We start from the raw sequence: 25,193 nt of genomic DNA, 5'->3' as shown, positions 1-25,193 counted from the left end.
CACTATATTGTTAGGGCTACAAAAACCATGTTTATGTTCACACACATACAGTACCACATGCTGTCTTTACTTACCATGTAGTATCCAGGCAGCAATTTCTGTAAGAACTCAGCTTCCTTGTGCATCACAGTCTTGATGATGAACTCGTCGTCCTTTGTTACATAAAAGACTGAACCACTTGCTCCAGGATTAGAAAGTTCAATCAGGGGCTCGTTACACAGGGAGTACTGTAGGTTCACACAGACACAGAAACAGAGATGTAGATCATTTTTAGAAAATCAGGAAAAACTTGTACAAAGACATACATTCTTTTAATTACTTATCCTTTGAATGTGCTGACTATTCTATATTGCCTGCTGTCCCTTCCATTTCTTGATGAATCACCATTTGTTATCTGCATCATTTATGTACCTTGCTTAACCTAAAGCAGGGATTCAACCTGGAGGATTTGAGTTTCGTCATTAATTACAAACTAAATACTTTCTGGCGATTATCAGCCTCCCAGGTGATTCTGTGTGAAGATTGTGTGTTCGTGCAGCTGAGGAAGGAGACCCTAAATTGCTTGTCAGCAAAGTGAACTTGAGTGTGAAAGGTTGTTCTTCTCTGTTTGTTGGCTCTGTGATCGACTGGCTACTTGCCAGGGGTGCACCCTGCCTATCAGCCAATGTCAGCTGGGATTGGTTTCAACTCCCCAGCAAACCTCCAAGGATAAGCAATATAGGTGATGGATGGAAGGGTGGATGGAATGAGTGATTTGTTACAGCTATGAACAAACAAAGGACCAGGTCTTACCAGGTAGTCATCTGGCCTTATGCCAAAAAGTTCTCTGAAGTAACGGAAGGCCACAGGAGCATATGTTTTGAAGCGGAAGTCTGGGAAATGGTGAGCTGGAGTGAGGTTGCTGCCTTCACTAAAAGTCAGAGAAGAAGATAGTGATCAACTTGATATGCATATGTGGGCAGGAAATACACAGGGTAGATTCTCATTAATCCAGGTCAAGATGTGTCACCCCTCATCCAAGAGGCTTCTTTACTATTGACAATTGTTGGTTAAAACCATGAATTGAACTAACCACCAACTTTCAGAATTGAAGAAGTCCCATGGATGAGACGTGAAATGCCCAGTCGCTACTCCTGGTGACTACTTAAGTATGTTTTGTGTGTACGTGTGTGTGAGACCTGGGGAAAAAGATGCTCTCCACCACATAGAAGTCCTGCATCAGCACATCTCTCTCAGGCTTGGAGCTTAGATTTCCCACCGTGTAACCAATGCCCAGCTGGATGGCACCTTTCAAGGCAGAGGATGTGGTCTACATTGGTGGGGTGAGAGAGGCAGAAAGGCGTGTGAATGAGATTCAGTACTTCTACCTCCTTAAAAAAAGCACGTCATATGAAAACATCCCAGCTCATAGAACCTAGCTTGTTTAAAACCAGAGAATATGCAGTGCTGTGTGTTCAGTACCTTCTTGTAAGTAGTTTCTCCTGATGCATCAACCCCTCTGTGACCAATCTTCTTTCCCTGACCAGGCTGGCCTGATGATGAGGGCATCTGTTCACACACATACACACACACAGACAGACTCTTAAGCTGTTCATTAAATATTAAAAGACAGGCAGTGACACAGTATATCAATGCATGAGAATAATTTCAAGCTTAGATGAAGGCGTTCACTGAGCAGACCAGGTGTTCATTATGAGACAAAATGCAAATATACCTACGTCTGTTATGAATATCTTTACTTGGTAAAAATTAACTTCCTGATTCAATCAAACCTAGACCTAGAAGGTTTGATTAGGCATTTAATCTGATTCAGTCTCAATGGTAGAAGCTGCAATCAATGTTTTAAAATGAATAAGCCCGGCAATGAATAATACTTACTATTTGTTCCGTCACAATAATTGTTTAGCATACAGTACAGAAGATCTTTTAGTTTGAAAACAATCATTGTTCTGCCTTAATCACTGACATGTATGGCAGTGTTCATGGATCAAGCCAGGACAACGAGGAAGTGCAAACATTAATTAACCGAGATCAACCCATCAAACATTTCTGTGTAGTGACGGCCATCATTGGTGTGTCCGTGAAAGACATGTCAAAGAATAACAACAGAGCGGATTATGACAGAAACAGATGGCAGCTTACCTCTGTGATGAAGGCTTTCTTAGCTGCAGCATCTGAGAAAGAGAGAAAAGAGACAGAGATGACAGTCTTAGTCATTTTAAAGGCAGAGAGACTCCATTATTCAGCATCATTAGTTTTTGCCCCCCGAGAGATAAATGAATTTCTGCAATAATGGTGTCAAAACCAGTAAGGGCCTGTCAGTAAGAGGGTCTGCGGGAAAGAATATTGTCAGCTACAAGGGAATGATGAAATCTCATTTCTCAGTTCAGAATGAAGTATGATATTGTTTACTTGTTGGATTACTATGCAAATTTGTGCAGACATTTATTTTCCCCTGTGGAAACATTTCATGACTTTTCCTCAGCAACACTGACAGGTTGATATCTGTAGCCTCTGGCACTATTAGATACATTAGCAAGAAATGCAGAACACTCAAGTGAGCCTTTAAGGTCATCAGGTCTTGTATTCCTCCCATAATTAATTGGCAAAACTAATGCCAGTTCCAATTAGGATTAGCTTTGTGCTTATTGTTAAAAAAGAATAAGTTAGTGAACATGATTGCATTCAGCAATGCTGAGGCTGGCATTCAGCTCCACACAATTGTACCTTTATTTGTAGATCTGTTCTAACTTGATTTATTAATTTAAATGTAAAATATCACATGCTTTTGCCAAAAAATACTTAAATATGTGGAATTGCATAGCTCTCAGGGTTTCTGAGCTGAAATAAAACAGAATATCAGCCTATGGTTGGTAACAGGACCTCTCGTGTTTCACATGAACATCTTTCAATCTGCAAAGGGTTAAGAGTTCACTATATGCAAGAACAGCGGCTTTGCAAGGCTAATATTAAATAGGTTATCACATGCTACACCACGAGATTAAATTTGCAAACTGCACATGGCAAAAATCTCAGAAGTAAAACAGCCATGCAAAATGCTATGTTGTGATAATTTTCTTGTTTAATAACAGGATGCAGGCAGTAGAGGAAGGCAATCAGATGACTGTTTTCACCGGGAAGGCCTGAAATAGATGCATAATTATAGATGTATGACGCTCAGCATAATAATGCAGAGAAGGCTAAGGAGGGCAGGAAAGAGAGGCACAAAATGAGCAAATGAATGAGACAAAACGAGCAGATGAAAGACAGCTTCAGACAGCACAACAGTGAGGCTGATGAATTCCCCCTCTGTTATGACCAGTTTCACACTGATCTTTGCAGATGGTGGAAGTTATGAAGAAACTGACTGATATGTTTATAGCAACATCACAGTCTGACTGTTGTGAATAAATAGAAGTGTGTAATCATTTAACAGATACAATAACCCTATCAACGACAGAGTTCTATTGATATGATTTCTGCATTTTTCTTTCACATGATTTAACAGGTTTATATTTATGAAAGTGGATTTTTTTTTTTATCAGAAATTTTGTAACACATTTCTGTACATACACTAGATATTTCTTCATTATAAGATGCATCAGCAATCTTTCTTGAGCGATTATGACTCAATGCAGAAATTCAACAGAGACACATCTTCTTCTTCTTTAGATAATTTTTAGTTTTATTGATATCAATATATGAATACTAATATCAATATTCAGTATCTCACCATTGATCTTTGCGATTTAAAAAGAGAAATAAAAACACCTGTTACATGAGCTGCTTTATACTTTAACCTGAACATTATCGTCTTTATACCACCTGAACTGAACTGTTGTGACTCAGAATGGTTCACCGAGTCTAAATACTGTGCAGAAAATATGCATAGCATAACATTTCTAAGAATAAAAAAACAAAAAAAAACAAGAGACAGATCCTGCATGGTTTAGATGGATTTTACTCAAAAATCTAATGAATTGGCAGTTTGCTGTTAATATCCTGCCCTAGTAAACTATTGGCCAATGCAGGTCATAAGAATAAGATAAGCATAACAGTGGCTAGAATCTCTCCTTCTGAATTCAATCTTTGATTGAGTGTCTCCCTCACCAGCTGAGACACGAACAGCTTACTTGTGCAGCACAGTGTAACCCAGTATCTCTCAGTGGGAGTGGGAAAGCATCTTCACAGCTTGACTCAGTGCTTGCAGCTGAGTTGATAGCCATCCTCTCTCTGCTCTCCCTCTTCGCCTGTATCACGTGCATGCCCATGTGACCGAGCCACAGAATAACCCATTTGCCACCCCTCCTCCTCCTCCTCCTGTTCTTTTTCTCTATCTCTCTGACTCTGCCACACAAACATAAATTCACAGTTGGATGAATGCGTGCCAGTGCATTCCCAGCATCACAGCTCTTCCTGCAAGCTGAAACAACATTTGAAACAACAATAACATCTGAGAGAGAGAAATTCTGCATGTAGTGATAAAGGAATGTTTGCAGTGCAGTGAAGATAACTGAAGAGGATGCTTCTTTTTTTTGCCTGTGACTAATTTTGTGTATGCATCCAAGTGTGGGAATGTATTGCGATTGGCTGGCGAAGTGTGGTTCTTTAAAGTCTCTTCTGCCATTTCCAAATTCCTGCTCATTAAGGTGTGCAGGTATTTGTGTCTTTTAAAAAGAGGTAGAGAAGGTATGACATGTTTCTCACTGCAGCCACGTCTCTTCCTTTCCACATGTCTGCACCTGTTAAGACTGCTTTCAGTGTGTGTCTGCATGCACAGGTATGTGAGTGGGGGTTAGAGTGTGCGCCCTGCTTGCTGACACAACAGGCTTAAAGTACTATGTGCTTGTGTGTGTGTGTGTGTGTCAAAGCATGTGTCCATCCCTCACTAGTTAACCAATAACAACAGTTAATTTGTTCCCTTTCTGGTGCATTTCAAACGAAGCCCAAAGTCATCAAGGTGCAAAACATTCTCTCTATTCCTCTCACAGTACAACCTCAAAATGCAACATGAACCGAAAAAAACCCATCAGATTTGCTGATAGAATAGTTGGATCACAACACCTGCAGAATAGCATAGGCTAAAAAGCAAGTTCGTCCACATAAAATAGTCCATGATCCATTAGCAAGGCTATATCAAATGAAACAAAATGAAACCAAGCCATGATTACAAGCTTTACTTCTACCTATTTCAGTGACAGGACATGGAATGCTTTTCCTGAATTTTCAATTTATCCCAGGCTATCATTTTTCATAAGGCCGTGACAACAAACCATCTCTCTAAAAGTGTGACATAAGACGAATGCTTTGGAGCCACGACCAAACTCATCACCACATTTCTTTCATGTTATGTTCAGAATGGTCCAACATCACAGCATGTGATGCCCCACCAACTTAACCTACCCCTACATTTTGTGAGTACACATGTATTGTTGTTGAAGAAAGGGGGTAGGGTGAATTTTTTCCCAGACTTTAATTGGAGGGCTGTGACTGATTGAGCGAATCAAATGAAACCAGTGTTATTGTCATAGAGCTAGAAGTGGTTAGCAAATTATGCTTCGCTGCAGACGAGTGCATATAATTCCCATTGTCCACAATAACAATTTAACAGCTAACAGTTGCTTTTTTTGGTTGAATCTTTGGTTGAAAACAAAAAAATAAATACAAAACATGTTGTCTTTGCTTACTTATTTTTAAAGGAGCGTCTCGGGTAGATTTGAAATATTACACAATGTATCTCAGTTTCATGAAGCATGGTGCAATGGGCTGTGCAGTGCTCAAACATCTGACTCTGTGGTATACATGATGCTTTTTCTGTAAACTATCCTGAATCCTTGATTAAAATTCCACTTTGATTGGTCTTTCTGCATGAAGTTTGCATAATCTCTCTGTCAGTGTCTATTTTTTTCTCCCATAATCCATAGACATGCAGATTGGGATCATTTGAGACTAAATTGACTATAGGTGTGAATACGAGTGTGACTGGTGAACCCTACTACTTGCCAAAAGCCAGCTGGGATTAGCTCCAGCTCCGTACGTGACCCTCAAAGGATAATGAATGGATGGCACTCACTTAATGTATTAATCTATCCCCACCCTCACTGATGTACAAAGTAAGCCAGCACAAGAACACCATTACTATGAATAAATTAAATTATGAAAAGACAGAGATAGCTCTGGAAAGAGGAGATGCGTGTGCATGGAAGTAGCTGAGGTACAACACATCCTTGTTATCTAAACTCAACACATTAGTATTATCACATCAAAGGAAATAAGGGTGATTGAGCTTATAAAATGTAATCTAAGATATTATTTTTGACATAATATCATATAATATCAACAAAAACTACCACCATCATATCACAGCAGCAGTCTGTAGAGATCTTCAGTGTACAGAACAAAAAACAGAACCATCAAAATAAATAAGAACCTGCTGAGACTATTGCAGAGTTCCGAGTTTTAAAGTGCTATTTCTACAATTCTTAAAATTAAAAACAGTGTTAATCCATAATATCTCCACTGGTATTTGAAATAAAGTTATGTAGGTTTGCACAATGTTTATAGGCTGCACAAATTACATTAGAGTTAATACCATCATGCAGTATGTATCACATCGGTGCATCTCAACTGTAATTTACCTATTCTTTGAAGCAAATTCCAACCCTTACCCAACCTTAACCTATTACACATAGGGAGTGTAGAGTGTGTGTCCTCAACTACAAGGTTGTGTAGTAACTGTACATAGTAGCATCGATGTGTATTCACTGTCTGACCCAGATGTCTCCCAGAGGAGGGGACAAGTAAGAGGCAGTCTCTAAACCGATCGTTTGTTATGTTGACAAAGGCTAAGTGATGTTACTCCAGTTATTGATTAGATGCAAATTTTTTATGCTTGAGCAAAGAAGCATTTTTTTTATTACTGTAACAGAGTGAGCAGAACTGCTAGACTGCCGTTGCATATTACCAGAGTGGAAAAATCAACAAGGCAGCCTAAATACAACGTGGAGTAAAATGTCAGTATTCTGCATAGTGTCAAATATCTGTGGGATTGTAAAATGACCAACTCTCATTCTGAAGCCTCCAGAATCGCTAGAGCCATGTTGACGTTCTGCAACAAGGAGTTCAGAGGTGGTACCTGCAACCAATCACACTGGTGTCCATGTGCCATGCTTTAATGTATGTTCTCTTAATGAGAACAAAATAATTTACAGAATTGACATCAGGTTTTATTGAAGAAGACCTAACACTAGTAAACAAGATCATGAAAATCTAGATTACAAATGAAGTGGGAAGGCACATTTTCCCCATAGACTTCCATTCAAAGAGTTCTTTGAGGAACCAGTGAAGTCGCCCCCTAGTGTCTATTTCATACTGTATTCTCATTTCCTGGTTGGCCTCAGACTGGATGCAATGTATCAATGTGACACTAATTAAACATATTGGTGGCATCTTCTTTAGCTCCATGAGTGAGTCATTTGGACAACATTCGAATTTCCAATGATTATTTTTTTTTGCAGGCGGGTATCAAAGACATTTCATTTTTGAGCTGCCACTAAATCATGTAATAATGAGTCAATAGAACATCTGAAATATCCTGAGGTTTTGTAAATACCTCAAAGGTAAACAGCAACACTAATGCAAAACCAGACCAAGTCACAGTCACTGTTTTACTATCTTTACTTTACTATCCCTAATCCAAATCACACTAGGCGTCCAGACTATCTGTCTGGATTATCAGGATAAAATGCAAGGACAGGTGGAAGTCACGAGACCGTCTGTCTGTTTTTCTAGTTTACTGGCTGCCTGCAGCGCACCATCTCTGTCTGTGCATCAGCATTTGTGCACATGCAAATAATCACTTTCTTTTTTTTAATTCAATAAGGAAGTTCAAAGAACGTTGCCTTTACTGAGGAGGAGTCAAGCTGGTCGACCATATCCTGACAGAATATTTTGAAAACCATAGTGACAGTGGCTTGTTTTAACACACACACACCCATATGCATCTCCAAGTCAATAAACCAGCAACTCCTCCCTCGCTGTCAGGGATGTAGACATACCTGTGTCTTTATGGGAATGTCAAGCCTCCCAGCAGTGTGACTCAATGTGAACACTGAGCCAGAGCAAACACACATTAAGAGATTAGTTGCAGTGATTAATATTCCTCTATTTGTGGTTTTGGTAAAAATGTATCCATGCCAACGGTTAATGGGAATGCTGAATAACTATAAAAACATTAGAGTGAGATATTAAAAGGATGTGGGGCCTATACTCCCTCTGGCAGAGTGACTTTCATTATCGAGCTAAAAACAGCTCAGTGCCCTCACCTCCACAATATGACACATGCTGAAACTCTTTCAGTATGTTTTTCATTGCAGGACTGAGCTCAGCGAACATCGCTCATCCTCGCAATGCAGTGAAAGTTGTCGAGTAAGACAAAAAGGTCCTTTCATGGACTGAGGAGGAGAGACGATGTTTTCCGTGTTGCCTTAACAGGGTGCTAATCAGCCCGACTCCTGTGTGCTGCTGTGTTACTGCTGAGAGCTGCATCTTGTGCAGCTGCAGGTGACTCGAAGAGTAATCTGCTGTAACTACAGGAGGAGCAAATTCTTAGGTCACAGCTGCTCCCATTGATATAATACCAGCACAGTTAAATATAAGGTTAAACCTACAGATTTACTGGCTCTACAGCGCTGAAACTCAAACATTAATTGTGTTAATCAGGAAGGCTATGAATAGCTTTAGCTTCAGCCTACACCATTGGGTTTTTTATTGTACTTGACAAATGACAAAAGAAATCATCATAACGCTTCAAGTTAACCATTTTAAGTCAGATTCTCACATTTCTCAACAAGGATGCCAATGACCATCATTCAAAAGCTCAGTTACACTGCATTCATAGCAGTGTGCCTCTTAGACACATTAATAGTGGAGCTGCTGCATCACACTGATCATCTCTGAAAGGCTGCCATCTAAGTAAATAGAGTGCACATGATCTGTTGTGTAGCAGCTGTAGGTAAATAATGTAAATAACTCAGTGAGCCAGGTGTATATTATCATTTACCATTCTACTCACACAAAGCAGCTTCTGTATTTCTCTCACGGAGTGAGGCTCCACTGCCTGCTGCTTCAAAGAGGAGTCCTCCCCACTACTACTGTAGGGCCAGACAAATACCCCACAGAAAAATAAAACAGACTGACAGATAGACAGACAGGAGCCTTGGCCTTTTGTAATATATTATATAATACAGCAACTAACAGCCAGCAGCTGCTGAGCTAAGTCAAAATTGTGAAGAAAATAACACCTCTTTCCTCAGGCTGCCATGGAATATAGAAAAATGGAGGAGAGAGAAGAAAAAAAGGTGTCTGTGATGAGTGTAAACACAGTATACTCCCTCTACAGTGCAGACTGTAATAATCAAACAAGATGAGATTTCGGAGAGCATATTACAATGTGGGAGCAACATAACAACATTACCAGTGACATAACAACCTTGACGATGTCCAGACTCCAGAGGCAGAACTGTGGCTATGAAAGTAGAATCAAATTTGCACTACGCTATTGTTTCAGTTTGTGTTTACATTATAGTATACAGTATAAGGAATTTTTTGAATTATTCTGGTCATTGGAAAAACACAATTATGGACCGAGCTGAGAACAGCAAGCAAATAAATCAGTGAATAAATATGTTGACAGAAAAACTAATTATATTAATGGTCATAATCACCAATAATTATGCATCTAATCATTAAATTTCACAGAAGAAATTCTCCTCCACAACCTTCTCATAACATGGTTGTGCAAAGATGTGTAAAGCTGATGTCACACACATATACTGTACTTCCTCTCATCCTATGTCCTATAGTCTTACTATAGAGGCAGCAGATGGAAAGACCTACAATGTTGACAACTCTGTTGTTCAACGTCATCCCACAATAGGCCTGTTTCATGGTATGCTGTTTGACAGGTCACAGCAGGAAATCCAAGGGCAAATACTTAAATTGATGACGGCAGAAGCTTATCTGGAGAAGCAGGGTACGACCTGTTCCACTTCACCCAAACTGCATGTTTTTAGACTATGGAGGGAAGCTGCTGAGCACAGGACCAGCACGGTCACGGTCGCCCCTGAGGTACCAATACCAGGTCTGCAGTCATCCTGCATCACTGCTGATACCAGACCACAATATACCCTTGCTTTTAATTTCCGATGAACCAAATAGGTCTAGCGAGTGACGCCTGAGGCTGGCACAACTCCCAATGCCTTATTCAGGGAAATAAAAAATAAGCTCCATCAATTCTGTGTGGGCACTTCAGATACGTCTGACAGCTTTGTGGTCCTGTCTGAAAGCTCAGTGCTCGCATGCTCCAGGTGCTGATGATGAAAAAATAATCGCCTGCACAGTGAGCACAGTAACACACTCTTAATTGAAAACAGCAGGTCCTTCCTTTCCAAGCCTGGGAAGAACAACACTGAAGTGTAAAAACTGAGTGTAAAAACTGAGTCAGAGCCACATTTGGTGACACATACTGTATATAGCCTTTTTATGACAGCAAATTCACCACAACAGAAGAAACAGCATTCTTGAACTCTTTATGTGTCACATATCACATAAAATTTACTGGATTGTGGAAGTCTGACTAAAACTGTACTTTTAAAATACATATAAGCAACATAATAGACTAACTGAAACTGTACTATTGCATGTATTTGGTCAATCAAACCCAAACTGGCCAAGGCGCTGTGATTATGTTCCACAATTTCCCACCCACTGGCTTTGACCCAGAAATAATAGAAGAAGTTGATAAACAGAAGAAGACCACAGAAAAACATGGCAAAATCCAGGTAAATACATTTCTTTTGGACTGATGATGAAGATGAATTAAATGTTTGAAAGTTCATGGATAGTAGGAAGAGATATGCTACCAACTATCGCCAGCTAAACCATCCACCGTCTATCTTCCACAAGAGGGTCACGGGGCAGCTAGTGCCAATCCCAAGTTTTTGGACTGTGGAAGGAAATCATAGAACCCAGAGAAAACCCACACTCACGTAAAGAACATGCAAACTCCATGCAGAAAGGCCCGTGTTCCGACCAGGTCGCAAACCCAAGTCTTTGCTTTAAGGCAACATCGCTAACCACTACACCGCCGTGTGGCCCCAGCTAAACCAGAGTCTGCCTGATACTAACCAGCTAAAAAAAGGACATATTGCCAACTAACAAAGCAGAGGCAGAAACTCCTCAATCGATAACTCAATACCCCGCTAGTGCTTATACAAAGGGACAAGGACAGTGGTCCAATCAAACAATGTGGGTTGACTTAAGTGTGCACGGAAATGTACCGACTCTGAGAATAAAAAAAATGGCCAAGCACAAGGACAGAGATCAGCAAGCACAACACTCCTCCCATGTGGTGTTTAATATACGTAGTGTGTGTAGGTACACATCCCCCCACGAAATCAGCAGCACAGAAGACGTAAATGAATTGCGTCATCTTCCACGTGCAATAATATGACATCAAATAATGAACTGGCCACTCAGGATATAAACTGATCCTGACGCAGAGGGAGAGAGATGGAGACCTTGCAGAAGAAATAATGCAAGGGAAACAGATGGATGGTTGAATCCATAGGAGGCAACGACCCTTTGTGCTTCCGTCATCAATTCTGACAAGCCATGCCTACAGAAGAGAACTGAGAAAAACAAGAGGGGGGTGTACGGTGACAAATGAGTGGCAGAGCCAAGGGAATCACTCAGAGGAGGAGGAGGTAGAAGAGTGGCATCTCACTCAGGGATAAGAGGACGGCAAAAAATGGCCTCAACAGAGGTTGAAGGTGACTGGAGTCGAGCACATGTGTGGGGAGAAGATAAGTAAGATTAATATTGTTTGACACTATGAGGATGAAAAGCTTTAAATGGGACTGCTCCGACCGCTATTAAAGAGCCAGCTGCAACACCCACATAACACGATATTCACACATTCAGAGTAGCTGAGCTGAACACTGAAATGACACATTACGGAGAATCTGACGTTGACATGTTACGTGAACATCTAGCATGTACACGAGCCAATAAGTATCAAGCTCTGTGACCTTTGCAGCTCACATTGGCATTCATCCTTTAACCACAGCCAGTATTCCACAGTCATAGAAAATCTAACACAATCCCTGTTAAACACAAGAATCTCTTAAAGGCTGTTTGCTGACAGATGTTGTAAAGCAGCCAGGGTGTGAACCACACCTACCCGGACCTGCCATTGGGCTTATTACAAAGAAAATACCTTTAACAACAATAGCTTTGTGAGAACACACACAATTTTAGGAATAGAAATAGAATGAGTAAAAGGTTTAAAATTGAGGAACAGATTCTGATAAATAAATAATTGCTCATAAAGTAAGACAAATGCATTAACACAGTGATAAACAAATGATATGTTCTCACTACCTCACAAATATACAAAATACAGAGATCCCTGTGCACTGCTATGGTCATTTCAACTTTGCGTGTCCACTGCTGAGCGTCAATTGAAGGCAAACAACAGAAAATAAAATAAATAAAAAAACATCTGCACGTGCAATCTCTCTCACTATCCTCTCAGAAAGGCCTGTCGTTTGTATTTTCCATTACATGAGAAGGTGCATTGACTGTGCAGGCATGCGCTCATGAAATTACCAAACGTGGATAAGACACGCACCATCTAGCACACTAGGAAAAAAAAAAGGCATCTGCAGCCAAAGGCAGCCGACTTCTATTTTCAACCCATGATACAGCTATGCTCGATGAGTAACCCTCACCAGGTGGCCCTTTGATTCACAAGCCTGTGCTGTGTAGAGGTAAAAATGCTCCTTGAAAAATCTGTGCTTCATATAGCAGGGACAATGAATGCGGTTTTCATATACGATCACAATCTGACAGGGGCATTGTGGTGCAGGATAATTCTGCCAAGACACTGAAATGTAGATTGAGTCAAAGTAAAATTTGTCTCACAGAACTATTACAGGGTTAATTACTGATATGGCACAGGGAAAATAATAAACAACACTTACTGTGTTTATATGCATAATAAAAGTCAGATTTAGTCAGACGAAGACAATAATTTGGTTTTCTTAATGTCACGCAAGCGCGTTAGTCCAATTAAAATCGAGCTAGTCTTAGTCGGACTACCATACCTGAATAATGCAATTCATAGTCTGATTATACGCTTAGTCGGACTGTCGTCAGACTTGACATTCTGCGTAGGCACCAAATTTTCCTCCCTGCTCTTTGACCAAGACGTAGAAGGAGACGATGTATAAACTGCATGGATGTTGTCAGAAATTATGCGCCGGTGTCTTTCTGTCAGACAACACAGCAACCACAAGAGCCATGCTCGATCTAATTTGTATCACGATTAACATGTACAGCAGGTTCAAAACATACAGAACCACAGCACGATCCATCTCACAATCCAACTCACCGGTCCAGAAAACGGAATCCATACACACTGGCTTATAGAGAGATACAGCGCCACCTACAGAGGCGGAGTCAGACATACACTGCCAATAAATCATCACCTGACATCAAACACCCCACAAATATTCAAGTCATTGCATTGGAGAGGCAAGTATGATATGCGTTTAATAATTCAGTATGAGCCACAAATACCTGAAATGGCCCTAGGATGGAAATTAAATTTATGTTGCTCTCCACGATTATGAAAAACTGCAAAGGACAAGTTTGTGAAAACAAATAGCTTCACAACAGAATATGACAGTCATTTTGATCATTTTATCTTTCTGTGATTAATGGATAATACATACTCCAGTTATATTCTCTCGAAAATGTGTACCTGCCTCCATGTGAATAGCATAAGTAACAGTCTTATTTTTCCCATTTTATATCTGCATTAGTGTCAGTGTGAAAAAATCCATAAAATAAACTAATGTCAGAGAGGCAGGCATCGCAATCTGTCACAAGGTGAGTTTCCAGTGACCTGTTTTTAATGTTTGCATAACAAATCTTGTCTAAGTTTAAAAATCTAAGTTTTTAAACACCTGAAGGGGGTGGAAAAAGTGCCACATTAAAAAAAAAAAGGTACATATATACAACAGGAACACATTCAACAAATTAAGAGTGAAGAATCACCTATGAGGAAACTGAAACATTCCACTCAGTTGCACTTATTTACATTTTGTCAACAATTTTGACAACCTCAAAAAAAGCACCAAAGAATTGTGCAGCAATATTTCAAGTTTTCTTAAAAATTGTCTGTGCTTCCATTTTGTTTTGTTGTTGTTTGGGTTTTTTTAAGTGCAAATTAAAATCAATGAAAATCCACCCTGTCAGAGAATGAGACACCAGCTGTAGTTTGTTTTACAGCCTTCCTCCTTTGCCAAATGTTTTCTGGCACCAGAAACTGCCAGCTAACAAACATTAAGCCAAAATAGAGGCTTTTAATGGTTTCAATTCAATGCAATATCCTAATTGTGCATATTGTTTATAAAAAAAAAACTGCCCCATTTCTATATATCAAACCAGTAGAAAGCAGAAAAAGTGTGTTCAGGCATAGAATGATAGAATTTCCACTGGCTGAACTATTCCAATTATTGCAAGGTAGTAAGTACTCTAAACAAATGTTTTATGCAGGTGTGGAACATATTTGACCAATACTGAACTGACTGAGATACTGGGTGTAGTATTGCATTTGCACTTTCAGGTATTTAACAAATATGTATTAGTTCATGAACTAATTAATGTTAATAAAGCAACACCTAATGTGTTGTAAACAAAAAACTAGGTATCAGAAAGTGTCAAATATGATGTAATATTACATTATATTAATATTATTGAGTGAGACAGAATTATCACGTCATTTAATTATTAACGGTTTTCTCCACCATCTTCACCATTATCCCAGGAATGGAAATCCAACATGTCAACTTATAGTGAGAGCTTTTATCGCGATAATATCGTGGTTATATGATTGTTATAGGACTGTCCTACATTAACAGATACATTAAACACCACATTATCACATGTATAGAGTCCATACATTACTTCACCTGCTCCATCCATTCAGCTAAGTTAGCTAGTAGCCTACCTAGCTTACCACTTCTTTGCTAGCAAAGATGAGTCGGGACTTTTTGTGAGAGCAGCAGCAGCAGAAATTATGTATTTTACATGTAAATGATGTGAAGATAATGAGAGACACATTCAATGTGAAAAATTAGTCATTGGTCAACGTACCCATGTCTGCGGCGTCCATCCCGTAGCTAACTCCAACGACCGTGTCCCCATCATCGGATGCTGCGTCCCCGGATAGCGGGCTCCCGTCCTTGGCCTCCGACAGCCCGACCGCTCCCTCCGCTGCCGCTTCCATTCAGTCTCCCGGAGGAAAAAAACAGAGAAGCCCTCCGAATGAAAGACCCGCAGCGACAGCGCTCTCCCGGTGGAGGAAAGGAGCAGAGCGTGATATGGTACGTAACAACTGTCAGACCGAGGAATATGTTATGATTATCAGCGACGGCGCCTTCATCTGTGCGGTGCTTCCTCGCACTCACCACTCCGCTCCTCTCCACTCGCTCATTTCCAATCCTCCTCCCTCTCCCCCCTCTCCTCCCTCTCTTCCTCCTCCTCTGTGCTCCGCGCCGCACCGCACTTGCTGCCGCTGCCTGGTTATGTCCTTCTGGTGCTGAATACTGTGGCGCCCTCTGTCGGAGCGCGTGGGAAACACAGCCATGAGCTCAAAGCTGCTGTAAAAACACAATCCCATGTCAGTGCTCTGTAAAGATGGGTTAATAAGTGATTTTATGGAGATAAAAAGTTTCAATTAAATTACATGGATAATTTCGAAAGAAATATAAAGAAATAGTAGATAATAGACAGTACAACTCATAAAATGTGTTTGCTGCTTTGACCTTATGACCTCAAGGTTTTTTCTGCCTCGTAATCACTTGATTTCATACATGAGGGTAATATTTGGCAGATTATACCTCGTACCTGATATCAGATTTCTTTAGGACAGGGGACAACATCCCTACATAGTACACGCAATATTGTGTTTGCCTTGTTTAAACTGTTTGTGTGACATTTGAGCAGCAGTGGTGAGGCACTGGTATCTGTACATCCCTAAAAGTAATTCAGGATTATTTCAAATAAGGTATAGGAGAGTGTACCGATATTGTGAGAAACTGAGCAGCTTTGGTGGAAGTTTATGCTCGCTGAGTGCTTTCTGTGATTTACTCCATTCATCTCCTGCGCTATTTCATTTCAAAGCCAGTTAATCCAGCACTTTACTTATTTACTTTCTTATTTGACTCACTCTTATCCATATATTCCTTAGTATTTCATCTTGTTCCTTTATTTATTGTAAACTCTGCCTCTGACGGCTCCTGACAAGACACATGCTCAACATGGGTTGGCACTTACAATGGCCAGTTTCCTTTTCAAAGGATTCAAAGGCGTTATTGTCGTGCAAAAATAACACTTTATCTCTGCAATAAAAATACTTATATCAATAAGGGGATACGGGAACATATAATACTAACAGAAAAGAAATAAAGATACTATACATAATAGACACCATGTTCAGTAGATATGTACACAAGAGTAGCAGAGTAAGCTTTAGTGCAGTGTAAACAGTGAGATGAGTGGATGGTATGTGAAACTGAACATCAACAGTTGTAATAACATGATGTAAAAATCCAAGGGATGAAATAAAGCGCAGTGTGGTGCTTTGTCTCTGTTGAATCAACAAACATAGTATGTATGTGTAAACAGTATATAATCCGGAGATGATACAGATTATGTCAAGTAAAGTGGTATTGACACCATTAGTGATTCTGTCGGGGAGAGCGGGGGGAGGAGACAGTAGGTTTGTGGATGGTATGAAGTCATTATGGCGTCTTTTACTCTTGATGTCCTCTTTCACCATCGGGTATCAGCTGCCTGATGGCAGGAGTGTGAAGAGGTGGTGTTGGGTTTGTGTGTGTGTGTGTGTGTGGGGAGGGACACTGTTGCTGTGCTGTGGTTTTAATGACTCTGCAGGCATCTACAGTCTGCCTGTGTGCTGCTGCTGCTGCTGCTGAATAGAGGCAGGACGGCCTCTACTGAGCCTTCCTGCTCAGCCAGGTTACACAGTGCATCCAGGTGAGGTCAGGTTTCAAGTTCCTCTGCATCCACATCACTCTTTCCACTGAGGACTCACTGACGTAAAGTGGAGTCCTGCCTCAGGTTCACCGTCACCTATTTTGATGATATGAGGACATACAGTTGTGTGTGTACAAAATTCCTCTCTTTGTGGCTGTGGGCCATAGAAGTTTTCCAATTTTATTAGGGACCTTAAAACCTGTTAAATGGGAATCGATTAGACAATTAGAAATCTTTTGTGATTAGGTATATGTTCGAATTCCTTCAAGCTTAAAATGATTGCTGGAAAAATTCTTAATTGTAGAGGTGTTTTTTTTGGGGGGGAATAGGACACATGATGACATTCCACAGAAGAAGAAACAAACACCACAGACTAAATAAAGTCAAAAATAAATCTTAGAGATGTTTATTAGGAAAACACTGTTAGACATAAGGAAATTCTCTTCTCCTTCTCTCCAGAGAAACAACTGAATACAAGCTTGGAAACTCTCCCAGGAGGTTTGCACGCCATTTTCATCAGGTCTGCCCTGCCCGACATGCGGGTTTGTAAACAGACCGTCACTGGTCTGGGGGGTGAATCCAAACTATATAAGCACTGAGGCTCGGAGAGGCAGAGAGGAGAGGGGAGGGATAGTGGACTGAGTATCAGTGAATTCAGTATCTAAAGGTATAGAGGAAGATCCCTCTCCACCACCTGGAAAAAAAAAGTAAAAATTGTCACCTATCATATGTCCAAATTAAATTGTATAAACAAAACATGACAGGGAACACATAGTGCAGATGTAGTGGCATACAAATGTGTGGGATGTACTGCCATCTAGTGGTAAAATAGCAAACGCCAACCAACGGGACACCTTTTTCTCTTCTTGAACGACTACAGTACAGCATATAGAATAAATATACTAAAAGCTCTCACTAGTTGGAAATGTGAACATGTCAGACTCTGTGGGAGAGGACCTGCTCCTTAAAGAACTCAGTTAAAAATACTACTGACACTATTGCACTCAACACTGATTTTGCCAGAGAGCCAGCCGGAGACACAGACCTCAATGAATGTAAGGAAAAACACATTTCAACCATTTTAAAGCCAAAAGGAGTGGGGGACACTTTGTTTGCCTTCAAATTCTAAGACTTTTCAAGGTCTTTCCTGGACCAACTCCCTCAAATTCAAGAACCAAATCTGCTGACAGAGTTTAAGGACAAATGATTACACAATCACATCGGAAAGCTAAACCCACAGTCGAGCTAGTATTTCTGTACACTAGTATTTGCAGAAGAAGACGCGTGTACATACAACTGGATCATCCACGGGTCCGTATCGCTTCACCACCTGCCCCTGTCTGTTGATCAGAAACTGAAGGGGAAGACGAAAGGAAACTGATCATTTCATTTTCATGGTTTACCTTTCAAAGTAAAATAATAATATAATATAATATAATATAATATAATATAATATAATATAATATAATAATGTTTACCTTTGTGTAATTCCACTTGATACTACTGCAGGAATGAAAGGAAATCACATGATCAGTAAGAGACAGTCTTCACAGTGTCAGTGTCCCTGCTACAACCTGCCCACACAAGGCTTTTTTTTTTTGGTTATTAATAATTAGTGAAGTTTTGTGATATTTATCACTTACTTTCCCATAAAGCCACTTCCGTTGGGCTGCTCCTTCATCCACTTCCACAGAGGGTGAGCGTTGGCCCCGTTCACGTCGATCTTACTGAACATGTCGAACCTAACGTGGTAAGACTCTGCAAAAGTCTTGATCTGAGCTTCGGTGCCAGGCTCCTTCAAAGTAAAAACCAGTACAAAAAAACCTCTCAGAACCAGTGGATTAACAGTATATTGAATTATACATATATCTATATACACTTAGTAAGTAAAGATTATTTCTATAGTACATTTAAAAACAACCTCAGTCACTGTGCTGTACAGACAAAACAAATCCTAATATAAGGAGCATAAGAAATAAGAAATATAACATTGTGTTTGTGTACCTGGTTTGCAAACTGGTTGGAGGGGAAGGCAAGGATGCGTAAACCTCTCTCAGCGTACTTGGCGTACATCTCCGTAAGCTGAGAGTAGTTTACTTGTGCTTTGCCTCATTTAGAGGCAACATTGATGATAATGACGACGTCCCCTCTGCAGACACAAAACAGACGCACATCCGTACAGTTTTCAGAGACCATGGAGTCGTTACGGGATGCTGCAGCAAAACTTGGGACTCCTCAGATTTACCTGTATTTCTCCAGGGAAACCACATTGCCATCGATATCTGTCGCAGAGAAGTCGTAAATAGACGTGGCCGTCTCTGTGGAAGCAGACTGTCAGGAGAGGACAGAGGGCGGGGGGGGAAGAGTGATGACTTTCAGAGTGCACAATCAGGTCAGGTTTCTAACAACATTTATACTTCTGTGTGTCCCAGCGGATGGAGCAACAATTGTCATGAAATACAATACAATAAGCCTTTTCTCTCAAGGATCGTTATTTCATTATAAAAGAGATAATTTATATTTGTTCCAAACTGTTAGAATAAATGTGTTTAAAAATTGTTTACAAATGTACAAATAATATATGCATAAAGAAGACCAACAATGATCATGTTCAGCACACGCAGGATATAGCTTATTTCTTTAAAGAAGAACAATTAAAACAAAGAACACTATTATCAATAAAACCACATTCATAATAATACATTTCAGGGTTTTTACAGTTTCTTTCCCTTTCATATCTTTGAAATATTTATGCTTGTTTTGCCTATTTGATATGCACTAGGGCTGCAACTCATCATTATTTTTGTTGTCGATTATTTTTTCGATTAGTGTAATCTTCGTAAGCACCTATTTTGGACTACCTGACACAATGATCACAGATTTCTTAGTGCTAAAATATCGGATTAATATGCTCCAAATTACACAGTTGATACGTGAAAGAGGTTTAATTACAATTTATTATAAACGCTTGTATCGATAGTATTTCAAAGCAGCTTCGCCTGTAATTCACTGATTACTGCCGTAAAGTACGCGTAAAGTGTAGCTCACTTACGTAAGCAAGCTTCTTCCATGATTTCCGACGGATGGACATACGACACAAACGTATTATGTACTTACATTATAGGCTGATGGTGATTTAAAAAAATATCTACGAGGTATCAACGTTATTTGTGAACTCACTTCTATGCGGTACGTGACGATACAGCGGCTCCGGGGTGTCGACGTATTATGTGTTCGTGCATCGCCGTAGTGCTACCGTGGAATGAGAGTTACGCTTCACAGAGATCGCATTTAACGTGTTTCGCTGGTTTATTTTCAGTGAAATGTTCCCAAACTTTGGAAACTTTGGATCGGAGTTTTTTGTGCGTTCTTCTCTGCTTCCGTGTGGGTTGTAAACAGCTAGCAAAACTGCCCACAGCACTTCCTGTAGCTAGTTCTGGATAGCACGAGTGTGTGTTCACTCGTGTTTGTTTACACTGCGGTTACAGCTGAGCACGAAGCAGACGGTGTGCTATTTTTGTAGTCGACGTAATCTAATCTTAATGATACTGATAACGTAATGATAATGGGGAAATTACGTGGATTAACTTAATTAAAATGTAAATAAACAGATCAAAGAAAACGTCCAATTTCCAGTTAGTTAGTTTACTATGTTATCAATTCAATATAAGAGTATGACATGAAAATAGGTCCTGATCCTTCGGTATAAAAACATATTTAGGTTAAAATGTCATTTTCTATCTTACCATAACCTGCAGCAGGACAGAGAAAAGGACAGTGGACCGTATCAGGCGCATGACTGTACTTGAGTCAGGTCCTCTGAAGGCAGCTGCGATGAAATCTCTGAACCACTCAGTGGCTTCAGCTTCAGCTGCACATTCACTGATGCACTACAGTCCCAGTGAGCTCATATAAAGCCAGCCGGGTGATCATTAACACAACAGATGAGCTCTGATAGGTTCCTCTCTGCTGATGCTTTTAAACGCTGACATCAGAAATGCACGTGTCGTGCCACAGTTCACAGTTCATTATCATGAGAACACACTAAAGACTGTTGGAGTGATTTAAAATCAGAGAATTAGACCACGGGAGGTTGAGGTCCATGTGGCCAGGGCAAAGAGCAGCGGTGTGAGGAAATACATGAGCCTGTTAGATAACATGCTTAATGTCAGTGGAAAAACAAAAGGCTACAGTGAATTTGCAGAATTTCCAGCATCTACTTAGCTTCCCAAGTCTCACAAAGCTAAATCATTCATTCAATATAACACATGATCAAAATCTGTCTTAAAATTATAGTCTGGTAATAGCAGTAGAACTGCCAGGACATGTATTTATAGAGCAGAGTGTGACTGAGCATAATCATGACCTAATTTATTAAAATTATTTTACAATTTAATCTGGCTTATCTGCATGCAAGTCATCAATAAATCAGTTATTTATGTTACAAAAACACGTACCAACACACTGAAGTAATATTTTACATGTACTAAAATAGCACATTATAATTTATTATTGCTGATGTGCTGAGGCCCATTTACATCCAGGAAATTCATACTGTATTTGGTTTAAATAGTTTTCAGTAGTAGAAGATAGCATCACATTTCAAAAACAAGTTCTGCTTTTTAGTGCCTAATCGTGTATTTTGCATATTTATAAATGTATCCATTTATACCAGTATCTTGTATCAGTTTTTCATTTTGCTGCTGGTATAAACTGATGCATTTCTAAATATGTGACAGATATGTTGAGGCATCAAAAATATCACATACATTTCTGTCTTTGTTTTTATTGATACATTTGCCAATACTTTAATTCTAGTAAAAATGGGAGGAAAGATGAACAGGTAAAATAAATACAAAGGCCATTTAAATAATAATAATAATAATAATAATAATAATTCCCCAGTCCTTGCTCCTGTAAGGGCATTTAACACTCTTGCTCTTGGGTTATTGTGCAATTTGATTATTCACTGATTTGATAATCATTTTTTGTTGTTTCCTATTTTCATTGCCACCATCAGTGACTGAATGTTGTGCTGTTCATTGACTTGTTTATCAATGACAGTATATTTACCTGTGTCTGATTTGGTTAATGTAATTTTACTTCTAAGTGAGCACCAGTAAGCAGTAAACTGCATTGGTGACTAATATATCTAGATATAATATATATTTATTATTATTTATGATGTTTAGCCTTTGTTTACATGCTGTCAGTCAGTGTTTGTTATAGCGTCGTCGTCATATTATTATATATTTATTCATTTACAAAACAAAGTCACATGTGATGAAAAACAAACAGTTATCAGTGAACAGTGGTGTGTTATAACACACACTCTTAATCACCACTGTCATGAAAACAAGAGAAAACCATATCAAAAATCATATCAGTGTATGTTACGTTACCGTTATGGACAAGAGGACAAAGCACAGTATCGTGGTCACTGCTAGTCCAACGCTCGTTACAGCCCCGCATATTAAAATAACACCTAAAGGCCTCATATTGACAAGAACAGGTAAATTAATCGTCAGCCATTTTTCAAACAGATCTTAAAAGTGGGCGGAGTATAAAGCTAATCTCCGGATTCTTCTTCTTCTCTGGTCTTAATGGTGGTTGGCGTCTTCCTAATTAGGCGCATTGTTGCCACCTGCTGCTCCGGAGTGTGAACCACAGATTATAACCTTTCCACCAACACCGTCTTTTTAATACAATCAAATAATATACGTCTTTGTTAACGCGGTAGTTCCGTCAACGTTTTAAAGTCCAAAACACAATCAACCTCCTCATTATCCGATGTTTTTGTTGCTGTTTTTAGCTCATACATTTCCTGTCGTCATTGCTTACGTCATCGGTCTGCGTCCTGAAGCTTTAAGCGTGCGTCGCTTCGTCCGCTTAGTACAGGGATAAACAACCAAAATATATACATATATAAAGTAAATCTAGATAAAATAACATATTTGAGACGACATGGATGATGAGGAGGAAACATACAGACTGTGGAGGATTCGCAAAACCATTATGCAGGTGCGTGTAACTGGATTGTTTTCATTTTAGCTTTCTAGCATGTAGCATGTAGTGCATGGGAAATGGCGGCGTCTGTGATGTGTAACGTTAGATTTTGGGGGTTTGTTGATATTTGTCGTCATTGTAAAATCATTTGTGTTTTATTTACTGACACGTTGTTTGTTTATTGTGAGTTTTTGGCGTGCCGTGGCAGCAGCTGACCTACAGGAAATGTTTATGCAGATACATGTAGCTGTTAGCTCTCTGATACTCTGTTACAGTTCAGGGAATAAGGAAGTGCTGCTCTTCAATGATCAGCACTGTTAGAGCTAGATTGGAGTGTAGCATTCTTTGCTTTTTTTTTTTTTTTAAACATAATTATGTTTAGTTTCTTACATTCGCTGACTTTATGACTTCACGTTTGTCCTCAGCTGTGCCATGACAGGGGCTACCTGGTGACACAGGACGAGTTGGACCAGACGCTGGATGAGTTCAAGAGTCAGTTTGGAGACAAACCCAGTGAGGGTCACCCCAGACGCACAGACCTCACTGTGCTAGTGGCACACAACGATGACCCCACAGACCAGATGTTTGTTTTCTTTCCTGGTAGGTAAAAGACACCCAGAAAAACAAATACTAAAATACTTAACCTCCCCCCATATAAATACTCAAATATACCTGAAATGGAAGACAAGGCCAGTACACTTTGTACCTTAATTTTCTGGTTTCATTGCTCCATCCTTAAAGGTTTGGGAAACACCAATCAACATTTCATGTACCAAAACAAATACTAAATTAATCGAGAAAATAAGCAACAGATTAACCGTTTTTGATAATAATCCTTAGTTGCAGCTCTACAATTGTTAGGCCTTAAAATGATGTGTTACATGCTAATTTCTGATGTTTTTATTCACTTTTCAGAGGAGCAAAAGGTGGGAATTAAGACAATAAAGATGTACTGTCAGCGAATGCAGGAAGAGAACATCACAAGGGCCATCATTGTTGTGCAGATGGGCATGACACCCTCAGCCAAACAGGTAAACATCAATTTAAGGTCAATGTCAAAGAAATGCAGCTGATGAAATATAATTATTATTAGTACATGCGTTATAATGCTGTGGTTTTTGCATATTACACCCTTCAAAGAAATATTTGTAATAAAATGTATTCAAATATCTTACAGTCTCTTGTTGACATGGCACCCAAGTACATACTGGAACAGTTTCTACAACAGGAGCTGCTTATCAACATCACAGAGCATGAGGTAAAGAACACACTGTGTTATCTCAATCAATTTAAAAAATGCTTCTGATGGACATTTTTAATTTGATATATTACTTTTTTTTTTGTCTTTCAGCTTGTTCCAGAGCACATAGTCATGACAAAAGAGGAAGTGACTGAACTTTTGGCCAGATAGTATCCTTCAAAACTGCTGTTGATTTACTCCTCTAAGTTGTTTCCAGTGAGAATGTGCATTTGTTGGTTTGTCTTAACATTTTTACCTCAGTAAGTTAAAAGAGAGTCAGTTGCCGAGGATCCAGGCAGGAGACCCTGTGGCTCGTTACTTCGGCTTAAAAAGAGGACAAGTAAGACATGACACTCTTTAACTAAAGTAATGTGCAGATGAAAAAAAATCTATACATGGAGGGGACTATAATTCTGCACTTTTTCTTCAACATTTCCAGGTAGTAAAGATCATTAGACCCAGTGAAACGGCTGGGCGGTACATCACGTACAGACTGGTGCAGTGACAGGTATGTTGTATGCAAATTTTGTGGTGGCACACAACTATAATTAGAAGTTGAAGATATTTGTAAAAGTACTTTTTTTTTGCTCCAGGTTTTTCTTGGTCAACATTTAGGAGGAATACTGAAGATGTTAAATCTGAAATCCTGGATTATTATTTTTTATTCTTGACCAGTTTTGTTAAAATATTTCATGCTATTAGATTTTGTAAAATAAATAATTCAAAATGAAAATCTGTTTTTTTGTGCTTGTGTCGAAAGTTAACCCAAAGCAAAACACCAACAAATCATGCTACATTAGGTCATAGTGATTTTGAGATGCCT

The 25,193-nt window shown here is 39.5% G+C and overlaps 3 protein-coding genes across 4 annotated transcripts in view; 1 reads left to right on the top strand and 2 right to left on the bottom strand.

The window, feature by feature from the left end:
- Positions 1–15,355, bottom strand: part of pip5k1ca (phosphatidylinositol-4-phosphate 5-kinase, type I, gamma a) — a gene marked incomplete at both ends in the record, with an annotated part of 31,773 nt that extends 16,418 nt beyond the window's left edge. Inside the window, 6 exons of the mRNA XM_083888232.1 lie at positions 75–227; positions 793–910; positions 1,179–1,309; positions 1,462–1,548; positions 2,143–2,174; positions 15,223–15,355. Of these exons, the coding sequence (XP_083744358.1) occupies positions 75–227; positions 793–910; positions 1,179–1,309; positions 1,462–1,548; positions 2,143–2,174; positions 15,223–15,355 (654 nt within the window). The remainder of the gene's footprint in view (positions 1–74; positions 228–792; positions 911–1,178; positions 1,310–1,461; positions 1,549–2,142; positions 2,175–15,222) is intronic.
- Positions 15,356–17,502: 2,147 nt separating this feature from the next.
- gpx4a (glutathione peroxidase 4a) lies at positions 17,503–22,658 on the bottom strand. Of its 2 annotated transcripts, none has more exons than XM_083888086.1 (7): positions 22,527–22,658; positions 19,370–19,455; positions 19,129–19,273; positions 18,768–18,919; positions 18,603–18,627; positions 18,419–18,478; positions 17,503–17,818 (listed from the first exon to the last, which is right to left on the bottom strand). In XM_083888086.1, the coding sequence occupies exons 1-7, from the start codon at positions 22,620–22,622 to the stop codon at positions 17,786–17,788; spliced, it is 597 nt and encodes a 198-aa protein (XP_083744212.1). In that variant the 5' UTR covers positions 22,623–22,658; the 3' UTR covers positions 17,503–17,785. The 2 variants fall into 2 exon arrangements, with proteins under 2 accessions (XP_083744212.1, XP_083744213.1); XM_083888087.1 differs by lacking the exon at positions 22,527–22,658 and adding an exon at positions 20,871–21,381.
- A 331-nt stretch (positions 22,659–22,989) lies between these two features.
- Positions 22,990–25,096, top strand: polr2eb (RNA polymerase II, I and III subunit E, b). Its single transcript, XM_083887494.1, has 8 exons — positions 22,990–23,145; positions 23,556–23,730; positions 24,046–24,161; positions 24,308–24,388; positions 24,482–24,540; positions 24,632–24,710; positions 24,810–24,878; positions 24,964–25,096. The coding sequence occupies exons 1-7, from the start codon at positions 23,089–23,091 to the stop codon at positions 24,873–24,875; spliced, it is 633 nt and encodes a 210-aa protein (XP_083743620.1). The 5' UTR covers positions 22,990–23,088; the 3' UTR covers positions 24,876–24,878; positions 24,964–25,096.
- The last annotated feature ends 97 nt before the right edge of the window (positions 25,097–25,193 follow it).

This window comes from Microchirus variegatus, assembly GCF_963457635.1.
Source record: "Microchirus variegatus genome assembly, chromosome: 4".
Classification (NCBI taxonomy): domain Eukaryota; kingdom Metazoa; phylum Chordata; class Actinopteri; order Pleuronectiformes; family Soleidae; genus Microchirus; species Microchirus variegatus.
This window is presented reverse-complemented; position numbering and strand designations above follow the sequence as displayed.